This window comes from Balaenoptera physalus (assembly GCF_965194825.1).
Source record: "Balaenoptera physalus genome assembly, chromosome: 18".
In the NCBI taxonomy this organism is placed as follows: domain Eukaryota; kingdom Metazoa; phylum Chordata; class Mammalia; order Artiodactyla; family Balaenopteridae; genus Balaenoptera; species Balaenoptera physalus.
The window spans coordinates 32251333-32271660 of record NC_138899.1 but is presented as its reverse complement, the minus strand read 5'-3'; the positions used below and the strand labels follow the sequence as shown (position 1 = coordinate 32271660).

Genomic DNA, 20328 nt, shown 5'->3' with positions numbered 1-20328 from the left:
GCATTACTATTACATAAGAAACCTCACAGACTCTATTAATTGCCTAGATCCAATCAAAGCCATTATTTATCCTAGTTTCACAGGTAAACTATTTTACCTGAGAGTAAAACAATAAATAAGAACTGGTTGTAATTTTCATACAGCAATATCTTTTCATTAAGACTGTTCAGAAGCCATAAGCATATGTCTCACCCACAGGGGTTCAACTCCAGAAAACATTAAAACTTAAATCATATCAAGCATCTATAATGTACCACCAAATATTATTCTTCAATATTAAATGCAATGAAATAAAACAAACTTGGGAAACAGAAGAAACAATATACTCAAAAACACCAGGGAATTACAGATGGCCCACTGACATAAGAGAGTAACAGCTCTAGGAATGATATTCATTCATTCTGCAAACATTTATTGTTCATTGTGTGCCAGACACTGGACAAAGCAGTAAGGCCATGATAGAGATACCATTATAATAAAGTTTTATATTATATATAATGTATTTGAGCCAAATATATTGAACCAAGAGAATATATTTTACATATATGTATATCTATGTGTATGTGTATATGTATGGCATAAATTGTAATACAATTTGGTATGTGTCTTTCTAGAAAAGAAGGCATCTGAACCAGGTCTTTTTCCAGAGAAAGAAAAGGCCGTCCAGGAGAAGGAAACTACATGGATAAAGGGAGAGTTGTCATCATGAAAATCCATGGAAATGCTGGCTGAGACATGAGACATATTCAGTGGAATGGCAACAGCCTGGCGGGGAGGGGTGGTAGGATTCACCCTGTGGGGATATGAGGAACCCTGCTGGTTTCCACTTTATGTTGTTGCTTCTTCTACCTCACCATACAGGGGAAGGTTCCTTTTATGTTTAGGGTTTCGGACTAGAGACCAGCACTGGCCATGGCATTCTAACTGAGCACCTCATATAAAACACTGCACCTACATTAATTAATTCATTTGTTCATTCACTAAGTATTTATTGAACATTGACTAGTGTCAGGCACAACGCAATGTGTTGAAAAAATTGTAGCTAATGAGGCCCAGATGGATTTTGGGAGATGTCAGCCTATTTTATCCTGTGAGTGAGGATTTATAATAATATATACTGCATTACATAAGCAACTACAGTTTTTGTCAACAGACAAGTTTATTCTTATTGTAGGTCACCCCAGTCCCACTAGGTCTTTCTTGCACTGAGAAACTGAGAAACCCATATACCATGGGAATATCTTTCGAATTCTACTCCGTTTCTACTGAGCTTTTCCTAAGTCCCTAGCTATTGAGAAGGCGGCTCTCTGATGAATTCTCCAAGGGCTACTCCCAGTTATAAGTTTCACCAAATTCTCCTATTTTCTGTCTTCCTGCAGTCCTGCCGTCCCAGACATAACTCTCTTTTTATTTTTTCTCTATGACATTCAATAAAACTTAATAGTTCACAAGTCGGCATATACGTGCGTCCACTAACCCAACAAACACAATCCACAGTTACAAAAAGAACTAAGCACAGATACACAGAAAGTAGCATTTTACTTCTACCAAACAGAAGTCACATACAAATGTGCAGGATGGGAAGTAGGACAAGTGAGTAGAAGGGATGCTTCTTAAAACAAAGTAGATAAGTTAGGTTTCAAATTCAAGTTCAAGTTTCACTTTAAAAGAGCATATTCACTGCACTCCCTGACAACCCTAAACCAGCTGGGAAAACCCGAGAGCAATCATAGAAGAAATAACTTGATTCCATAGAGTTCCTCCAACTCTTTCCGTTCACATTATTTTAAAATTCCACCACTAGATGGCAGTACAAAGGCTATCATTTTCAATATAGGTTGCTTAGTTCCATAATACATCACTTCTGGGACAGGTGATTTGGTTACATATAGAAGAGAAAGAAGAATCAAGCTTCAAGAAAAGGTAGAACGGTGAAGGGTGGAAGGAGATGGAGAAGGACACCTGGGAGAAGAAAGAAGACAGAAAGGGAGGGGAGATGGGAGAGTGCGAGGGTAGAGAAAAGAAGGTGGAATCAAGAAGGGTATTCGAGAGGGCGATGGAAAAAAAGAGAAAGGAAGAGGGAAGAATCTGAATTAAAGGTGACGGAACTCCATGCAGTCTCGTTCAAACTTTTTAGACAGCAACTACAGTAAGAAATACGTATTTCAATATGACTCAGTACACAGATAGTATACAGACACACACAGTACTGCATTTGCATGTATGGAAGTAAAAGTTTCATGATATAATACTTATTTGGGTGATACTCTCATATTTCTTAATCAATTCCATCCTATTTAATTTCTTTAAAATGCTGATTATAAGCCAATAAACTGATTTCAAGATTCATCAACAGGAAAACGACTCACAGTGTGAAGAGTATCATTTTAGTGTATTGTACACTAAAAAGCAGGCTTTTAAGAGAAGTTATTTTAAAAATCGCCATAGTGACATTTCTGGCCATATAACTGGTCCATAAAACATTTGTTGATAAAATGAAGAAAAACGATGGTGAAGACGCCTGGTCATGAAAAACACATACAACTGGCCAATGATCAAAGTAGCATTCTCCCCACATGAAGGTGGCTGGAGGAAAGATGGAGTACGTGAAGATTACTCTGTAAATTGGTAGCTCTTCTTTTATTTATTAGAAAGAAAGACAAATATCAATTTGTTCTTTTCTAAAGAACACAAAGTGGAAGAACAGTTAATCAAATTCTCCATTAACAATGGAGAACGGGCAGAGAGAAGGGGCTGAGAAAATAGTAACAGAGCTTGGAATAGAAAAAGAATTATTGTTGAGGGAGTGAGAAAAAATCGGGAGACAGAAACCACAGCCAGAGGGTTATAAATAATTAAAAAGCCAATTTAAAACAGTGCTGGCAAGGATTCTAAGACCAAGTTTCCCTTTTGGATCTTGTATTCTTCCTTCTTTCATTTGTTCTTTCCAGGTCTTAAGAGTCACTAGGTAAAATGCCCATTTGCAAAAAATAACTATATCTGTATAGATATATCCAGATAAGGATAGATATCTATATCTCTCTATATATAGATATATCCATCCAATAACCAAAGGTTTCTTGCAATGAGTATATAAGTCCAAACATCATCAAAAGAATCCTATAAATATCTGCAATCTGATATGTAAAATAAGAATTTCCTTGCGGCATAACAGCACCTGTACTATTTGAAATTAGAAGCTTTATATTTAAATAGAACACGACTTCAGGAGAGAAAAAAGTTGTTCTTAAAAAAGGAAACTATAGAGGAAAGGAAAGATATTATATTTCAAGATCCAGTATGTTAATGTTCAATGTGTTAAATATTATCAGAGAAAACTTTTCAAGTGTGGTGAAAAATGAATATAGAGACTAACCTTAGACTAAATACTAGTAATATATCACATTTAAGCATCTATCTATTTAAATATAAATTAGACCACTTTATCCTAAGAGGCACTTGACCTAACAAATTAAAATGGTGTGCTAGGTATCACTTAATAACAGAACGGACACAAATTCCACTTTGGTAACCCCTTGCTTTAGCTACTTTATCTATTGAATGGGTTTGTCTCCTGTCTATTATCTTTGCTTCCTTACATAATATCTATCTCTGAATGAAGTATCACCTCTCTCTTAATGTGGATCCCCTCTGCAGGCCATACTTTTTTCTCTTCTTTTCCCCTTTGTAATTTTATTTACTATTTAACTGTGTGGGGGAAAAGCCAAACTCATTCCTTGACATTTTACAGTTTACATTTACAGTTTTCTCTTTTCTGCTAATTCTCTTAGAACAGTACATACAATTTCTGTCTCCTCTCTCAAGACAGTTATTATCATCAAATTTTAGACCTAACCCAGTCTATGCCAGACAAAACAGAGGAGTCGACAGATTGTGGGTATTTCAGATAAACAAGAGCATATAAGAAGCCATTTTTTTGATGGAATCCATTCAACTTCCTATGGGCGCCCAGAAGTGAAAAAATACAGATAAGTTTCTACTCCTTGTTGAAAATCAGGTAAAAACAAACAACAAATGACCAACGTTTCTATATAAAATATTCTGACCTGCTATTTAAAATTCAGTTTTTCATAAAAATTGGCTGCCTTTCTATTTGACATGTTCCTGTCTTATAATGACAGTAATAAAACACTCAAGTCCTATCAAAATCTAAATTCAAGAATAATAAGCCAAAATTCAGCAACCATCCATTCCTGCTTCCCAATAAGCAACATTAAAAAATTAACAATAAAAGATTGAGTAACTAGATGGTTTGTCAATAAACATTAAATTCAGATTTAAAATAGGAATCTGTATCTAGTAGTTATCATACTTAATTAAGCATAAGTAGAAGAATACATTTACCAAAGGAAGCTGTGGTAGTTCAATCACTCAAGAAGCCAAGACAACCATATACATGAGCATAAGTCAGCTGCCCTGGACTATTCTGGTCCTATGGACAGATGATACCAGGAATCCATTGAATGGTGAACTAAAAGAGGACAGTCATGTGTAAGGTAGACAGGAGAAGCAAGTCTGTGACAAAATGAACCTGGACCTGAAATGAGCTACCACAAACGTCAACGTTGGGAAAGCTGACAGCAGAAGAAAACTGGCGACACAAAGAGATGTGAAATGGAGAGTTTCATGGGAGCAAAACTGCAGTTGCATTAGATGGTCAGGAGCTACAGTCATAACCTCCAACCAGCTCTGCAGCAACCACTGCAATGACCAGATTTCCCTTCACAATTATAAATGGCCTAGGACTAAAAATACACTTGTGGCTTCTTTCTGTGGGCTGCTGAGAAAAGCAAAAGCCTGTAAGAAGAAATAGGGTTTGAGTATTTCAGATTTGCTCACAGCCACGGCCCTTTGAAATTCCTGAACCAGTGCTATGGGAATAAAGTATAGTTTTGGAGGATTCCTCACTTCATCTAAAAATAATAGAAAACAACACGCTTTTATTAAAGGAGATGACGAAAGAAATGGCATGCCCAAATGGCTGCTGGTTTCTTAACAGCAGTAACAACATGCTCTAGTCAGACATCTGGGGGGAAAAGTACTTTAAACTCAAGGATCTTATCCTATAAATATTTGAAGTCAGGAATAATGCACTTATGACCTATAATGAGTTATTTTTCAAGTATGACGCCATTATAAGAAAAAGTCTTGATGCAAGAAATACGTTTTGTAAAACTTCTGGTAGGCTGGGCTGCCAGGGTTGCATTTTCAGGAAAAAGAATGTGGTTGCATAGGAAACGAGCTGAGCTTTTTCTGCTGGGCAATCTCCTTTTTTACAGCCACGGGGACATCCAGTGGGTTTGGGTAGCTAAGGAGAAGACAATATGGGGAAAGGGGGAGAAGACAGACCAACAGACCATCTATATAACGTAGCAAAGAAGGATGCAATAGTGGTCAGGGAAGAAAACTGGGCAACAGTGAAATACCCAGCTGGCTTTTCAGTTCTGGCTGTTTCAAAGCCACCGGTCAATCACACCTTTGCTCGAGTCTCGTTCCTGGGCATCAAGGTGATATTACCTGTTCCTTTAGCTCCATGGAGAAAGGACTAGCTCACATATGGGAGGGAGAAAGTAAATCCATTTTTTTTTTTTTTTTTTAGCTCTTTAGTTGGATGGTCACAGACTGGCTACGGCCTTGCTCTTTAAGTGTTCTGCATTTCTGAAATGTAATATCTATTAATATTCAATTATACAAATGTCTTTAAACAACAAATTATTTGGGGGTTACCTTTTTCTTTTAATTATTCTGTACATTCCAGTAAGTGGTGAATGAGAAATGTTTGATCTTATATTCATATTAATGCTGGTATCGTTTTTATAATTCTCAGTGGAACCCACATTTTGCTGAACTCCTGTTTGCTTTTCATTGTCAATCCTAGATCATTATCTGCTGTTTTTTGCATTTTCTTTCCTTTTCCATTATGTATCTTTTTTCCTAAAACTTGTGTCAATCTAATAAATTGTCTTTAGAATTTGGGTTAATTACTGCAAAATGCAGGTTACTTCCACAAAATTATATAAGCAACTAATGTGCAATTAACAATTTTGCTTCTGTAATTTTTCCCTCTCTAGAATTACCCATTTTCAACTGTCTACTGGATTATTCTTGACAGAATACAAATATGCTATACTTTCTGCCTCTTTTAAAATTCCTCCCTTGAGAGCGTAAATGCCTCTCCAGCTATCATGCCATTCCTCCAAAACTCTTCCAGCAAAACCACTCCCCAAGGAGTTGTCTAGACTTTGTCACCCCTGCCTCACGTCCCATCTGAACATGAACTCACTTCAGTCCGCCCTTTGTCCCCACCACTCCACTGACACAGTGTCACCAGTAAACTCCATCCTCCCGAAATGCTCCATTCTTAGTCCTTATTTGGCCCCTTAGAAGCTTTTGATACATTTGATGAGTCCCTCTGTGAAACGCTCTCTTCACTTGCATTCTCTTAAACACTCTTTCCCTCACCTTAATAGTGGATCAAGAGGAAGGAAGGAGGGCTTCCCTGGTGGTGCAGTGGTTGAGAATCTGCCTGCCGATACAGGGGACACGGGTTCGAGCCCTGGTCTGGGAAGATCCCACATGCCGCGGAGCAACTAGGCCCGTGAGCCACAACTACTGAGCCTGCGCGTCTGGAGCCTGTGCTCCGCAACAAGAGAGGCCCACGCACCGCGATGAAGAGTGGCCCCCGCTTGCCACAACTAGAGAAAGCCCTCGCACAGAAACGAAGACCCAACACAGCCAAAAATAAATAAATAAATAAATAAAAATTTAACAAAAAAAAAAAAAAAAAAGGAAGGAAGGAAAAGAGAACCATAAAAGTGCCTACTTTGCCATCAAGGCAATAACAAACCAATCACTTTGCTTGTGATTTGTTTTGACCTTCTATGCTTCCTGCTGCTAAATATCTGTAAAAACGAATGAAAATCTCCAGGGAAATCTACCAAAAACTTCCCCAGGCTGAACTGAAATTCCTTTACAAGGTCAAATCATCCCTTTAGGGTCTTGTTTATAAATAACAGGTCTCAGGTTCCGTGGAGAGCCTTCCAACCCCCAGCACTATCACTTCGAGGGGCTAACTGCTACTCTGTCCTGTATCAAGCAGAAAAATGTCCTCCTCTGGAGACCTTCTCTGACAGCACCCCTCTGACGGCTCTAGTCTACACTGTGTTTACTGTGCCTTCCAGAACATCATGCCATTTTCCTTCCTATCACAGATTACATTCAAGACCCAACTGAGATCTGTTGGTGCCCTGGGCTAGCTGACGACTTGCCATTCCTTTAGACCATATTCCATAAATACTGGATAGGCTGGAGTTCTCTCCTCATTAGAATGCTTTTTCACATCCGAGCATACCGTGAGGAAGTTCCAGCCCACCACACTCCCAAGCCCCGAACACCCCTTTCTGAGCATCTCAGCAAAAACATTTTTTCCAACCACATATAACACCCTGTATGAAAATACTTTTGTCATATACAACTTTCTCTCTCTGCAGTTATAATTAAACTCTTTGCCTCCATGGCTGGTCTACATTTTAACCCAACTCTGTCCACAGTTATCAGTTAACTGTACGATTTTTCTGTTTGATGTCAAAATCTCCCAGTAGACTACAAGCACTCAGATAGAAACAGCATCTGTTTTGCTCAACACTATGTCTCTGGTGCCAATAAAATGCCTGATCCATAAGAGATGCTCAATAAATACTTGAATGGACAAATGACTCAATTCATGTTATTTTAGATACAGATGTATTCATTCACAGTCCCTTGTGTACTGTCATGTAAGGTAATCTATTTCTCTACCACAGACCAGATATGTTATACCAACTTTGAAGGTAATTAGCTAGTACAATCACCTACATTTATATGAGTTAGTTTTGTATTTTTATTAGTAGCATTTTGAAAAACCAACTCCCCTACTGTATTTTCTTTTGCTCATCCATACCAGATATACAAGTCCTATTTGAGAATGGAAATAGGGCTCCCTTTATCACCCAGCCATTTCACTGCTGGCCCAGTGCCCAGTGCATATATGTAAAATAAAGACGTGAGGAATCACTGAAATGCCCTCTCCTTTATTCATTCTGTGAGGTAGGCAGGCCTCTTCCACTAGACAATTTTACCATCATATAATTAATCAATTAAACAATAAAAAAAACTTATAAAATGCTGTAGCAATATTTGTAGAACGTGGGGATTATAAAAACTTAATATAAACTAATAAACATAGAAAGTATGGGGTTTTCCAGACAATTTCTCATCCTAAACTCTCATCCCTTATAATTTGTTGTAACAACTTTGAGAAGCATTTCTATACCAACTTCTTGGAAGCAGTTTTTCACTTTTAAATTCAAGAAGTCTTTTTTCCTCCAACTTTCTGTTTTTATAAGACAGAGAAAAAATTTCTGAACATTATTGCTTCAGGTATTTTTTGGGGGGGGATATAATAATGATAAATAACTGCAAACATTTATTGATAGTTGATCAGTGCTAGACATTTACACATAAGCTCTTACTTTATCTTCCCAATAATCTTCCAAGATATATACTTTTATTCCCATTTTATCACTGAAGAAAATGAAGATTAGTGAAATTAAATAACTTTGCCCAGTTACTGCCCAGTCCAAAGCTGGAAGTGAGGGAACTAGAATTCTAACCCATACAACCTTGACCACAAATCTCATGCTGTTAACATCCACATTATAGTTTCGTGTGTTTATGGTTATATAAATGTTTACTCTTGATATGAGGAAACTACTGAATAGAAAACACTGCATGAAAGTAACAAATACACTCATGTAGAGAACAAATTACAGCATGAGTCTTACTTAACACAGTTCTTCTGCAAAGATAAATTTTCCAGAAAATTAAATTTTGGCAGTACACTTTAAATAAAAGTAATCTCTCCCATAAAATAATGGCAAATAAAAGAGATATCTCTTTTGTTTCCTTCATTAGAGCATGAAAATTGTAAAAACAGGTCATGAACAGTGTTAAAATCCTTATCAATCACCTTCACAATAAAAGCAATATTTTTCATAAGTGTTATTATTGCAAATTGGGTTCTGTGGTGTACACATATACACATATATAATGTAATACACAAGGTTATAATTTTTCTAGTTGTTAATTCCTAATTCTTAAAAAATTTAAAGCACATCTGTAAATTATAAAAGAAAATAAATATCTAATGTGGCCTTTAGTTATGTTATTATTATTCAAATCAATTAGCTCATTTGGATCAGAAGTATTAGTAATATCAAAGAAGGTTTGACTCAAGAAAAATCTATGTAAAGACTCACTTCTTTTTCTTCTACCTGCTCACAAAGATGGTGGTGGGACTACTTCCTGGCCTTTGCCCATAAAAGCACCAAAAAAAAAAAAAAAAAAAAAAAAAAAAAAGGTTGTCAGGTAAGCAGAGCGTCTGGATCTCAAGTTTGCAGTTTAAACCTCTGACTGCTGTAGAGCACAAGATTTTTCATGTGGTAAAACTGGGAAGATGAAATTTGTCATGTGCTATGAAGAAACTCACAGCAGATAAAATAGTAACTTGCAAAAGATGAATGCACAATTTTGTAATGTATGTTTGCAAAAATTTCTCCAAGTTCACGACCAAATGTTATTCCTATGCACTGAATCCTACCTTATACAAGAACCAAAACAACTATGTTTACTAGTATCTTACGCGAAGGCAGTATTTTATGTATTCACCCATCATATTTTAATTATGGGCCTCGGAAGTAATATGGTATCAAAGCAAAAAGTAATGCAATCTAAGTCTTAATCCATCGTCATTTCTAGGCTCTGAAGACAAAATACACACATATGAGTTGATAATTATAGACATTTTACATCTCTATAGAAGGGTGGCTTATGTTTTTAGATTCATAGAAAGGGAAGAAAAATCAACACCATGATATTATTACAATTCCTTCTATTTAAAAATGAAGCAAAAAGAACTTAGAAGAAGAAAAATAACTTCATGATCAGCTGTCTATCATATATAATTAACTTGGTATTATTACATACAGTCATGTAACAAAGTATCTTTCTGCCTTCTAACCCCCAGAAGGAAATATTAATACTGTATTTTGAATGATTTCTATCATATGGAGGCTTCCTGCTATTTAAAATAATAACTTAGACTTGTATGAAGATAAGAACTCAAATTACATAACACATTTGTAGCCAAACACCTAACTTTAGAATTACTTTAATGGCAACTTAATTTACAAATTACTCAAAAGTGAATGATCGATCAGGTTCCAACCACTGGAACTTCATGGAATTTTACATTATTGCCAGACAAGTTAAGTTCCAGTCTGAACAACTGAAAGAAGAAACATCCTGATACACTTTTTAAAAATTTCACAGTGGTTAACCTCTACAAGGGATTTACACATTTACATCTCACAAGCAGTTACGCTGACTATAGATTGAACTTTCTATCTGAGCACTTGAAGGTAAAAATATTTTGCAAATTTAGGTATTTGAATTCTGACATTAAATGACTTGATATATAGAAATATGGACTAAGTAATACTGAAGCATATACCTATATAAATATGAGGTTATTTTCTACTAAACTGTGCTCTACTCAGCAGTGGATCTGCTGGCTCCTCTGTGCCGTTCTGCACAGAACTTCCTTGGATGTAGTGTGTTTGCCTACGACTTAGGGTCCGCTCCCTGAATAAATGAAGAGTTACTGCTGAAACAAATCAAGGCTTGCTTGTGTCTCTTACCTTTGCCATGGCTTCTCCCATCCTCCAAAAGTGGTACGACGATAGTGTTGTTCACATTTCCAGGTGACCGCACAGCTGTGTAGACAACAGGCACCGACTGGACCACCACGGGGATGCGGTGAACGTGACTCAGTTTGTTAGACTGTAAATTCATGGGACTTGAAGGCGGAACGGGATGGATAATGTGCAAAAACTGCTGGCCTCCCACACCAGAGGCAGAGGCAACGAGGGGCCCTGGAGTTAATACCGTTGACGAAGATGATGCTGAAGATACTGATGTTATAACAGTTGGGGATGAGGCTGGACGACTAGAAGACGACGAAGAGGTTGAAGTTGAAGACGGGGAGGAGGCGGACGCTGTCATGGAAACGGGGGAGGAGGAAACGGCTGTGGGGGACGTCCTGGCTTTGTTGATGGACAAGTCCACTGGCTCAGTTTGTGTCTGGAAGTGATCTACGCATAACGGGTCCTCCGGGGGTTCCCCTTTCACATTATTTAGCAACAGGGGAACAGCTTCCATATCGGGGTAGTTGTGGACGTTTGGAGACTGTGGGGAGAAAAACAGAGGTATGATTGATGACTTGAATGTTTTTTAATTTTTCTCTTATTGCTACAGAACATTAATTCACTCTCCAAATATCTGAAGAACCGCTTAGACAGTCGTCATAATTAAAGTGGAGAGTACAAAAGCACAACAGAGTAAGAAGACTGGGAGAGCAACAGACATCATTGTCAAAATCCAGGGAAATACACTACGGAGGAGAAAAGAAGCCACAGGAACCTAAAAATGAACAGCGATTTTACATAAAATCTTCTGAAAGACCAGTTCAGAATGCAAAATATTATCTTCTTAAGACAGCATAAATACAACCTCTTCAACTAAAAACATTCGCTCTATTTGTCTGACCCATCACTGCACTTAAGAGTCTCAGTTTCCTTGGTTATAAACTAATGGGAATTTTCATTAGATTAAGCTTAAATAGCCTTTCCAGCTCTAAAATTCTACAATTTCATGATTCCAACCCTTTACTCAACACTCTAATAAATCTGCAGGCATAATATTACCTGGCAACAACACGGGGGAAACTCACCACGACATTTCAACTTTCATATTTGGTGCAAGAGCCATCGTACCATTCTCATTTTGAGCATTAAAACAGGGCATAAAATTCTCCAACCTCCCACACTCGCTTGCTAAATTATTGAATACAAACCATTTCTAATAACTGGATTATAACTGAGCTCACAGCAATGAAAAAGTTTTTCTCAAAATAATATGCAGAAATACTACAACAGACATTTTTAGGAAATAATTTTAGGAAAAGCTTATTCTGGAAATCTTAAGTTGCCTATGCTTGTGCTGTGTAATTTAAGACAATGATAATAATTTTGTCCAAGTTTGTTTTCATGCTTTCAAGTTTTAAGGAGCAAAATTTAATAATAAATAATAATAAAGAATCCAAGATTCCACCCAGACTAATGGGCTCAGTGTGTTATTACTGAGCATGAATATAATTTATTTTTATACCTGTTCACTCATAAATTCAAGAAATAGTTACTAAATGTCTATTTCCAAGGCCTAAAATGGCCCCCAAATTAGCAGGTGTCCGTCTAGCCTTAACAGAGAGAGTTAGACTACAAAAGATTATTTTTGGTTATATCTAATTTGACCAGGCTAACGTAGACATTATTGTTCTATTATATGAAGACCAAAACTTTTTTTTTCAGCTTCACTATGGTATGAGAACAACAATGCCTAAAATTATATTAAATTGGTTCATTTCATTCTTTGTTTAATAAAATATTTTGGTTTGCTAGTCCCCTCAAAGCTTGAGCATACACTTAAAGGAACAAAACATGCTTCTTCAAATCTTTCTTTATAGAATATAAATTAAAGCTCCATTCAGAAAATACAATAGTGCAAGGGCATTTTATTTAGCAACAATGAGAAAAGAAAGAAAATAAGCTAAACAATGGTACCAGATCAACTAAACAGGAAAATGGGTTGATGTTCTATTGTTGTTGTTGTTTTTTTTTTTGCTTCTAAGCTAACATGGTTACTTACCCACCAAAAGAAAAGAATTAGAAAATATCAAAATGAAGCATCCAAAATATCTACTTCATAAAATTCTAAATGACAAGATTTCATTTCATGTGCTGAAATTGAGAAATAAGAATTTAGATATTCTCAGATATTAAGAAACAAAAGAAAAGAAACACCATAAACAGAGCAACTTTTATAAAAAGCTATTAGCATTATCTACTCTTCTAACTAGAACACTATTTCAATTTGTACCCAGTATTATCATTTAATTTCTCTGTAGAACAATGTAGGATGTTTCTTATTAGTATGTCATACCCACATAGAAATTCTTTGTTGAGGCTGCTTTCATAAAATATCCCAGTTGGTTTGTCATTAAAATTATAAAATATGTCATTAAGCACAAATTATCATAGTTTGCTTTCAAATATAGCCTTGATTAATTTCTCTCCAAAATTCTAATTTTGGAAATAGTGACTATTTCCATCAAGAATTTTTTTCTTCCTAATTATACTTAGACACAAGGTTCTAACATAGGTTTATAAACCAAAGGCTGAGGTGCAATTCATCGTTGTAGAAACATTTCATAAAGTAAATGAAAGAGTGCTTGACAATACAGGAGGTAAACATGGAGCTTATTTGTAAATAGATGGCTTCTGAGGCATCAAGCTTCACTGAGCTTTGCAAACTGCTTAAGACTTCTGTAGATTATGAACACAAGTCCATACTTTGTAGGTATCTTCTTAATCCCTCAGTAAAAAAAAATTTTACTCCTTAAGCTGTTTTACAACAATAGAGGAAGAGCACTCTTCTTGTAATTCTGCTGTATATACCAGAAAGCTAGGAAGACCCAATACTAAGAGCCCCTAGGTGCTTTCAAATACTTGAGAACTATATAGCTTTTGCATGAACTCAAACCAAAATACAGAAAGTGCTCATAAAAATTAGGAAGGATCAACCAAACCTTTGGACAACAGACGTATCTTATTTGGGAACGTTAGACATGTTATGCATGAATCTATAAGTGTAAACATCACAGACGCACTTGCTGGTTCCTATTTCATACGAAGCAGTTGAAATGCAGCCAGCATATCCAAAAACAATGCCTCATCAGTATAAAGAGGGCAAAACCCTGATCATACCATTCATCCGTTTACAGTGTTGACCTAATATATTCTCATAGCCCATACCAATCACTTCTACTGTGATAATGTGGCCAGTAAACCATCCATAATTCCAGCTTCAAGCTGCACATACGTACACGTAAGACTAGCAATACTGCATAAATATGTTTCCCAAAGAGTTGAGGTATACGCTTCCTCCTCCTTTTAGGAAAAAGAAAAGACCTGAAAGGCTTGATCCTGAAATCATTATTAGAATTCATTTCTTGGCTTTTGGAAAGTGGAAAATGGAAACACATTGGTTCCAAGACATGAATCCATAAACGTGTAGCAATGGGAGAGCAGCCAAGAAAGAGAAGGAAAGCTGGGGAAACCACGGGAAAACACCAAATAAGCAGCACTTAGAGCAGTTAGAAATTAAATAAAAGGACTACACAGGTTTGAGAAAGTGAGAAAAGATATGGCTATGTTACCAGGAAACAGCCTCTAAGAGGCAGGGACACTGAAAAGACCAGATATCACAAAGAAATGTTTTATGCACAATTAGGACAAGAAAATTTTGTAAAAAAGAACAAAGAAAGGATTTCATACTAAAATTCTGCCCTTGGTCACTAACTACTCAATTTTTTTTTTTTTTAAAAACACTTTTATTATTTATTTATTTATTTATTTATTGGCTGTGTTGGGTCTTCGTTTCTGTGCGAGGGCTTTCTCCAGTTGCGGCAAGTGGGGGCCACTCTTCATCGCGGTGCGCGGGTCTCTCACTATCGTGGCCTCTCTTGTTGCGGAGCACAGGCTCCAGTCGCGCAGGCTCAGTAGTTGTGGCTCACGGGCCCAGCTGCTCCGCGGCATGTGGGATCTTCCCAGACCAGGGCTCGAACCCGTGTGCCCTGCATTGGCAGGCAGATTCTCAACCACTGTGCCACTAGGGAAGCCCAAACTACTCAATTCTTGATACAACACTGATGGACGGCTCACAGCAGCATCCGTTAAGCATTGCTGTTGTTTTGTTGTTTGTTTGTTTTAAATAAAAGCCCATCAAGATTTTTGCCTGGGAGCAGTGACTTTAGCTGAATTTTTGCTGTTGATGACCCTGGGGTGGAAAAGATGATCAAACACTTAAACTATATTTAATATTATCAACAGAAACAGAATTCCTTCTAAGGATGTAAAGACTGAAGGGCACGCTGAATTTTTGTCAAAGAGAATGAGAGTAATTAATTTCATTTTCCAAGAGATGATATAATATTTCTTGGAGGGGGTCCGCAATAAAGTAATTTTTCAGCCTTTCATACCTTAAGAAGTAAATGCATAACCACACACGAAAGTCTGACGAGGTAAATGTAACATTATACTTCATTAAAAAAAGGTGTGTGAAAAACCTAAAGACAAATATAAGTAGGATTATACTGCAGCATAATAATATTTCTTCAAAAGTCTGAAGGCCAGTTTGATTCAAAATAATCCACTCAATAAAATATAATGCACAATATGCTAGTGAACATATTCCCTTCAGTGATCTGGGGATTACATGTGAGCTGGTCTAATGAGATCATCTTTTTCCTGAATAAACGTTTTCAAATGTAACTTCAGCTTTAGGCATTTTGTTGAATAAATGCAAAAATGTATCTAAAACTTTCTCTGAGTGAGTACTCAGAGTGCCTGATTGTGTTTCCTACAGTCAACCATTGCCATCAGCTGAATCTTATAACAGTCCTCAAGTGAATATGGGTTTTTAAGGCTTGTCATGTATTTTGATCACCTGGTAATCTTAAAAGGAGAAAAAAAATATATGGACACCACCTCATCTTTGGAAAGCCCTCCAGAGACTCTTACGTTTGGTTGAGGACCACTTGGGTAATATTCTGCTAAATGTTATCCAAGATTTATAAGCTGTTTCATCTTTAATGGCATCAGGGATCGTTACAGAACTAGCATAATATTTATGCATATACACATGCACACACACAGACACACACACAAAAAGGATGTGCCCAACTATCTATCCATGCATCCATCTCTCCATTCATCTATTCATCCAGCCAGCCAGGGAGCCAGCAGGCCAGCAAACAGCATTTAAAGCATAAAAAGATTATGTTTAATTTTATCTTTTCAACTTTATAAAAGTTTTTTGAGAAATCATTTCATGACAGCGTTTAGAAGATTGTAGAGTGACTTGCCTACTGTTACATAGCTCATGGCTTCACGGTTATAAGAATCCGCTTTATAGCCTGTTATGTGGTTATTAGAGACAGAAAATTTGATTTGGACACAAAAGACTTGAATTCATGACCTGCCCTGTTACTTATTAGCTGTACAGTCATGGTATCATCATTAAAATTCTCTAGGTCTGCGTTTAGCCACCTATAAAAGAGTAATATTAATTCCAAACTCACACAATTGTTGTAAAGATTGAATTTAGGTCATTAAGTGCTTTTAAGTAATACTGAGAATTGTGGGACAGAAGCAAATGAGCTTCCCCTTTTAGAACAAAAATTCCAAACAGAACCTGATCTATTACTATAGCTCCATGAACTCAGCATAAGATAATATTCTGAGGCAGGATCGCATAATACAGCCACTGTAGAGGGGCAATGTTTGCTAAACAACCAAACAGATATATGTTACAAAAGTAAGCTGAACATACAGAAATACTGTAAGCATTTTCAGGTCCCACATAAAATTTTAAACAAACACATCCTCTCTTAAAATGCACAAGACAGTCAGTTGACATTATTCAGATTGTTTTTCTCTATTTTTTTTAGCTTAATTAGATTGGCCCACAGGATGAGCATGTAATAGGTGATGGAATACATTTTAATTGACTGGTCTGATCTGTTAATTCCACTATATAAATATCACCTATCAATCCACAGTTCAGTTGGTATCCATTATGACAATAATACATAAATATATTAAAATAATTGTTTGGGGATGTTGGCTATTCTTCAACAGTCTTATCATGAGATGAAAATAGTAGAGCTTTATTTGTTTCTTGTGTCTCGGTAGAAATTTAGTTTATGTAATTTTCACTGACTTGGTGAGTAGTTGAATGTGCACTTTCTATGGGAGGTGCTTAAAGAAACTTACTGTGCACTTCATGTAAAAAAGGGGGGGCTTCCCTGGTGGCGCAGTGGTTGAGAATCCGCCTGTCAATGCAGGGCACACGGGTTCGAGCCCTGGTCTGGGAAGATCCCACATGCCGCGGAGCAACTACGTCCGTGCGCCACAACTACTGAGCCTGCGCGTCTGGAGCCTGTGCTCCGCAACAAGAGAGGCCGCGATAGTGAGAGGCCCGTGCACCGCGATGAAGAGTGGCCCCCGCTTGCCGCAACTGGAGAAAGCCCTCGCACAGAAACGAAGACCCAACACAGCCAAAAATAAATTAATTAATTTAAAAAAAAAAGGGAATAAACTATGACTCCATATCCTGTTATCATTGAGCTTTTGTTACACTGCATTATTTTAAATGCAAATACACTTTATTTCAAGGGTAGAATTCCTCTTTGTACATGAAATGCACAATAGGTACATGTCTTAGTTTTCCACATTAGTAAATGAAAATTTAAAAATATGAGCACCATGGTTCAAGCAAGCAACCTGCTCAACTCTGACTGGTCATTTTTGCTCAAAGTGTGAAAGGCACCAAACATCAATTTGTGAAGAAACAAGTACTTCGCTTTCCTCTCTATTGTGTTATTTTACTAAAAAGGAAGGCCTATTTTTCAAAATTTGCCTCGCATGGGCCCTGATGGTCATCATTCACCTTTCTTTCAAGCCTAGTGATTTTTCTTCTTTATTCTTCATGTTAAGAGCAAACTCTTAACTACAATTGCTGTAAAAGTGTGAATTTGTAAACCTGACCAAGAAAAAAATTAAAGCAAAGTATACTCACAAAAGGAAAAACAAATTGTAATTTTTCTAAAAGTACGGATGAGAGAATAAAAGGCAACAAGTAGAAATATCCTACGTTTACAATCTGGAACTTGGTTTCAAAAGTACTGAATGAGTTAAAGAGGAAGATATTTCAATGAATATTTAATTCAACTGCTTTATCTCAATCTCTCAAATGCTGGTTTAAGAAATAACGATTGACTCCTTAAGAAAATTCAGAACATATGCATAACATAATGGACTCTTTGTGCTTTTACATTTATGTTTTTATGCTTTCACATTCAAATTGAAAATGCCAGCCTTCTAAAAGGATTCAATACAGGCATTTAAATTTATCCTAAATTTTCCTTATTTCCTAGTTATTATATTTTTCCATGACCTATTTATTTCCCAGGGCTTTCATGAATCATATTATTTACCCAAAGCAATCAATTTATGTTAACAGTTGACTGCACATCTGAAATTCTGGTTTGGCACTTACGTGTTGTAAAGTTAGGGTCATACCTGAGGTGGGGAGGATTCTCCTACAGGGTGGTAGAGGACAGAGGCATTTCTATTTGTGCATTTAAAAAATTAATAGCAGACATTCCTAACCAACGAAAAGACTAACAAACTTGTTTGAACATGGATATAATGTGTTACATGTAAATTAATATTGTGTTCTACCACATAACATAATCATTGAAGACTCAAACGCATTTGTTAGATGAGAATATTTGTGCTCAAGATATTAAGCCACTTAAATCCCATTTACCTGGTCAAATGAGATAACAAAATAGTGTCACAACAATAAATGTCCAAAAAGGAAGTATAAGAAGTTAGCTCTGTTCCTATTTTCTTATAATTACTGTCAAACTGAACTTCACAAAAGCATGCAAATATGTCTTAAAAATAAATTTTATGAATCCAACTATATGACATTTTGGAAAAGGCAAAACTATAAAGACAGTAAAAAAGATCAGTGGTTGCCAGGGGCTTGGGGGAAGGGAGGGGAGGGATGAAAAAGAGAAGCACAGTGGATTTTTAGGGCAGTGAAACTCTTCCGTATGTTACTGCAATGGTGGTTACATGTCACTATGCATGTATCAAAACCCACAGAAGTGTACAACACAAAGAATGAACCTTAATGTAAACTATGGACGATACTTAACAATAATGTATCAATATAGGTTCATTAAATCATTAAATCTAACAAAGTATTACACTAATGCAAGACTAATAATAGGGGAGACTGCGAAGGGGGGGGTAGGGTGGCTATATGGAATTCTTAAGTACAATCTGCCAAGTTATTCTGAAAGTATAAATCTCTACTAAAAAAGTAAAGTCCCCTAATGATTTTAAATTAACTTGAATGTAACATTAGTGCTACTGATAAGATTCAATTTTATCTATTATTTTGTTTATAATTCTTTGCAAAATTCATAAACCAAAACTATTATCATAACACTTGCAAATTTTTTTTAAAAGAGGTAACTGCTATAGACTTATCTTGACTACATCATGGTTAAGTTTTTTCTTCTTTTGGTTTTAAATTGGTATTATTATTCAGTGACTGATGTAAGATATTAAAGTTTCACTGTATGTGACAGGAACATGTCTTACAGACTTTTAGGGATAAAAAGTTCATTTGAATATTCACCCTAAGCCACAGTCTTAGTCAAGCGCCTGAGGCAAATGTTCTGTGCTAGTTACATATTTTAAAATATGCAATAATGTTTACCATTCTCAAACAGATTAATCTTGTCTGCTACCAGATGGACTGTGCTTTCGGTTTCACAAAATATTCACCATAAAGAGTTATTTTTATAATGGTAGTTTTCATAGTACTGGAATACATCAAATTTCAGAGACTAGAAAATGACCTCAGAGAGGCTGAGATACCCAAATGATACAACTGGAAACCCTACCATATTACAAACATATAAAGCAATAACGCAATCTTTTTATGTAAAGGGAGGTATATTTGCAAAATATAGGTTTTACTTTTTGGATATTTAAAGCAAGCAAGTAGTCCAGAGAAGCCTGTATATGCTTCTCTACTCATAGAAAATGCCTTTAAAAAGAGATCAACGACCAAGCCAAAACAAGACAAGTAGCAAAGTTGAGAGAAATCCACCTTTTCTCACCTACCCCTGGAATCACAGGGAGCTACCATGGGAATGTGGCAGAAGTAGAAAAGCAATAGTGTTTACATGCTCCAGAACTTGTTCACAAGCAGTGGATTTAATTCCATCCCAGCCCCCTACAAATCAGCAAAATGCCCTCATGCAAACCAACTCTTTTAGCTTCATCTTTTGGCTTGCTGGTAAATGGGGTATAGATGCACGCAGGTCTTTCTAAGGATCTGAGAGGGTGAAACCGTCTAAAGGTTTTTTAAAGTGGTCCCCTGTTAAGGTGCAACTGCCACAAGGCACACATAGGCGTACGTAATTAATACGTTTAGGTGTAGAATTAACTGTACAAATCGAGCCCCTGTTGATTTTACCCATCGAGATGAGCGTCTGAGCAAAAGGGG

The 20328-nt window shown here is 36.5% G+C and overlaps 1 protein-coding gene across 7 annotated transcripts in view; it reads right to left on the bottom strand.

The window, feature by feature from the left end:
- Positions 1-20328, bottom strand: part of KLF12 (KLF transcription factor 12) — a 462496-nt gene that overhangs the window by 143980 nt on the left and 298188 nt on the right. For all 7 annotated transcript variants that reach the window (XM_082434879.1, XM_082434881.1, XM_082434877.1 and 4 more), the window contains one exon: positions 10758-11304. In XM_082434879.1, the coding sequence (XP_082291005.1) occupies positions 10758-11304 (547 nt within the window). The remainder of the gene's footprint in view (positions 1-10757; positions 11305-20328) is intronic.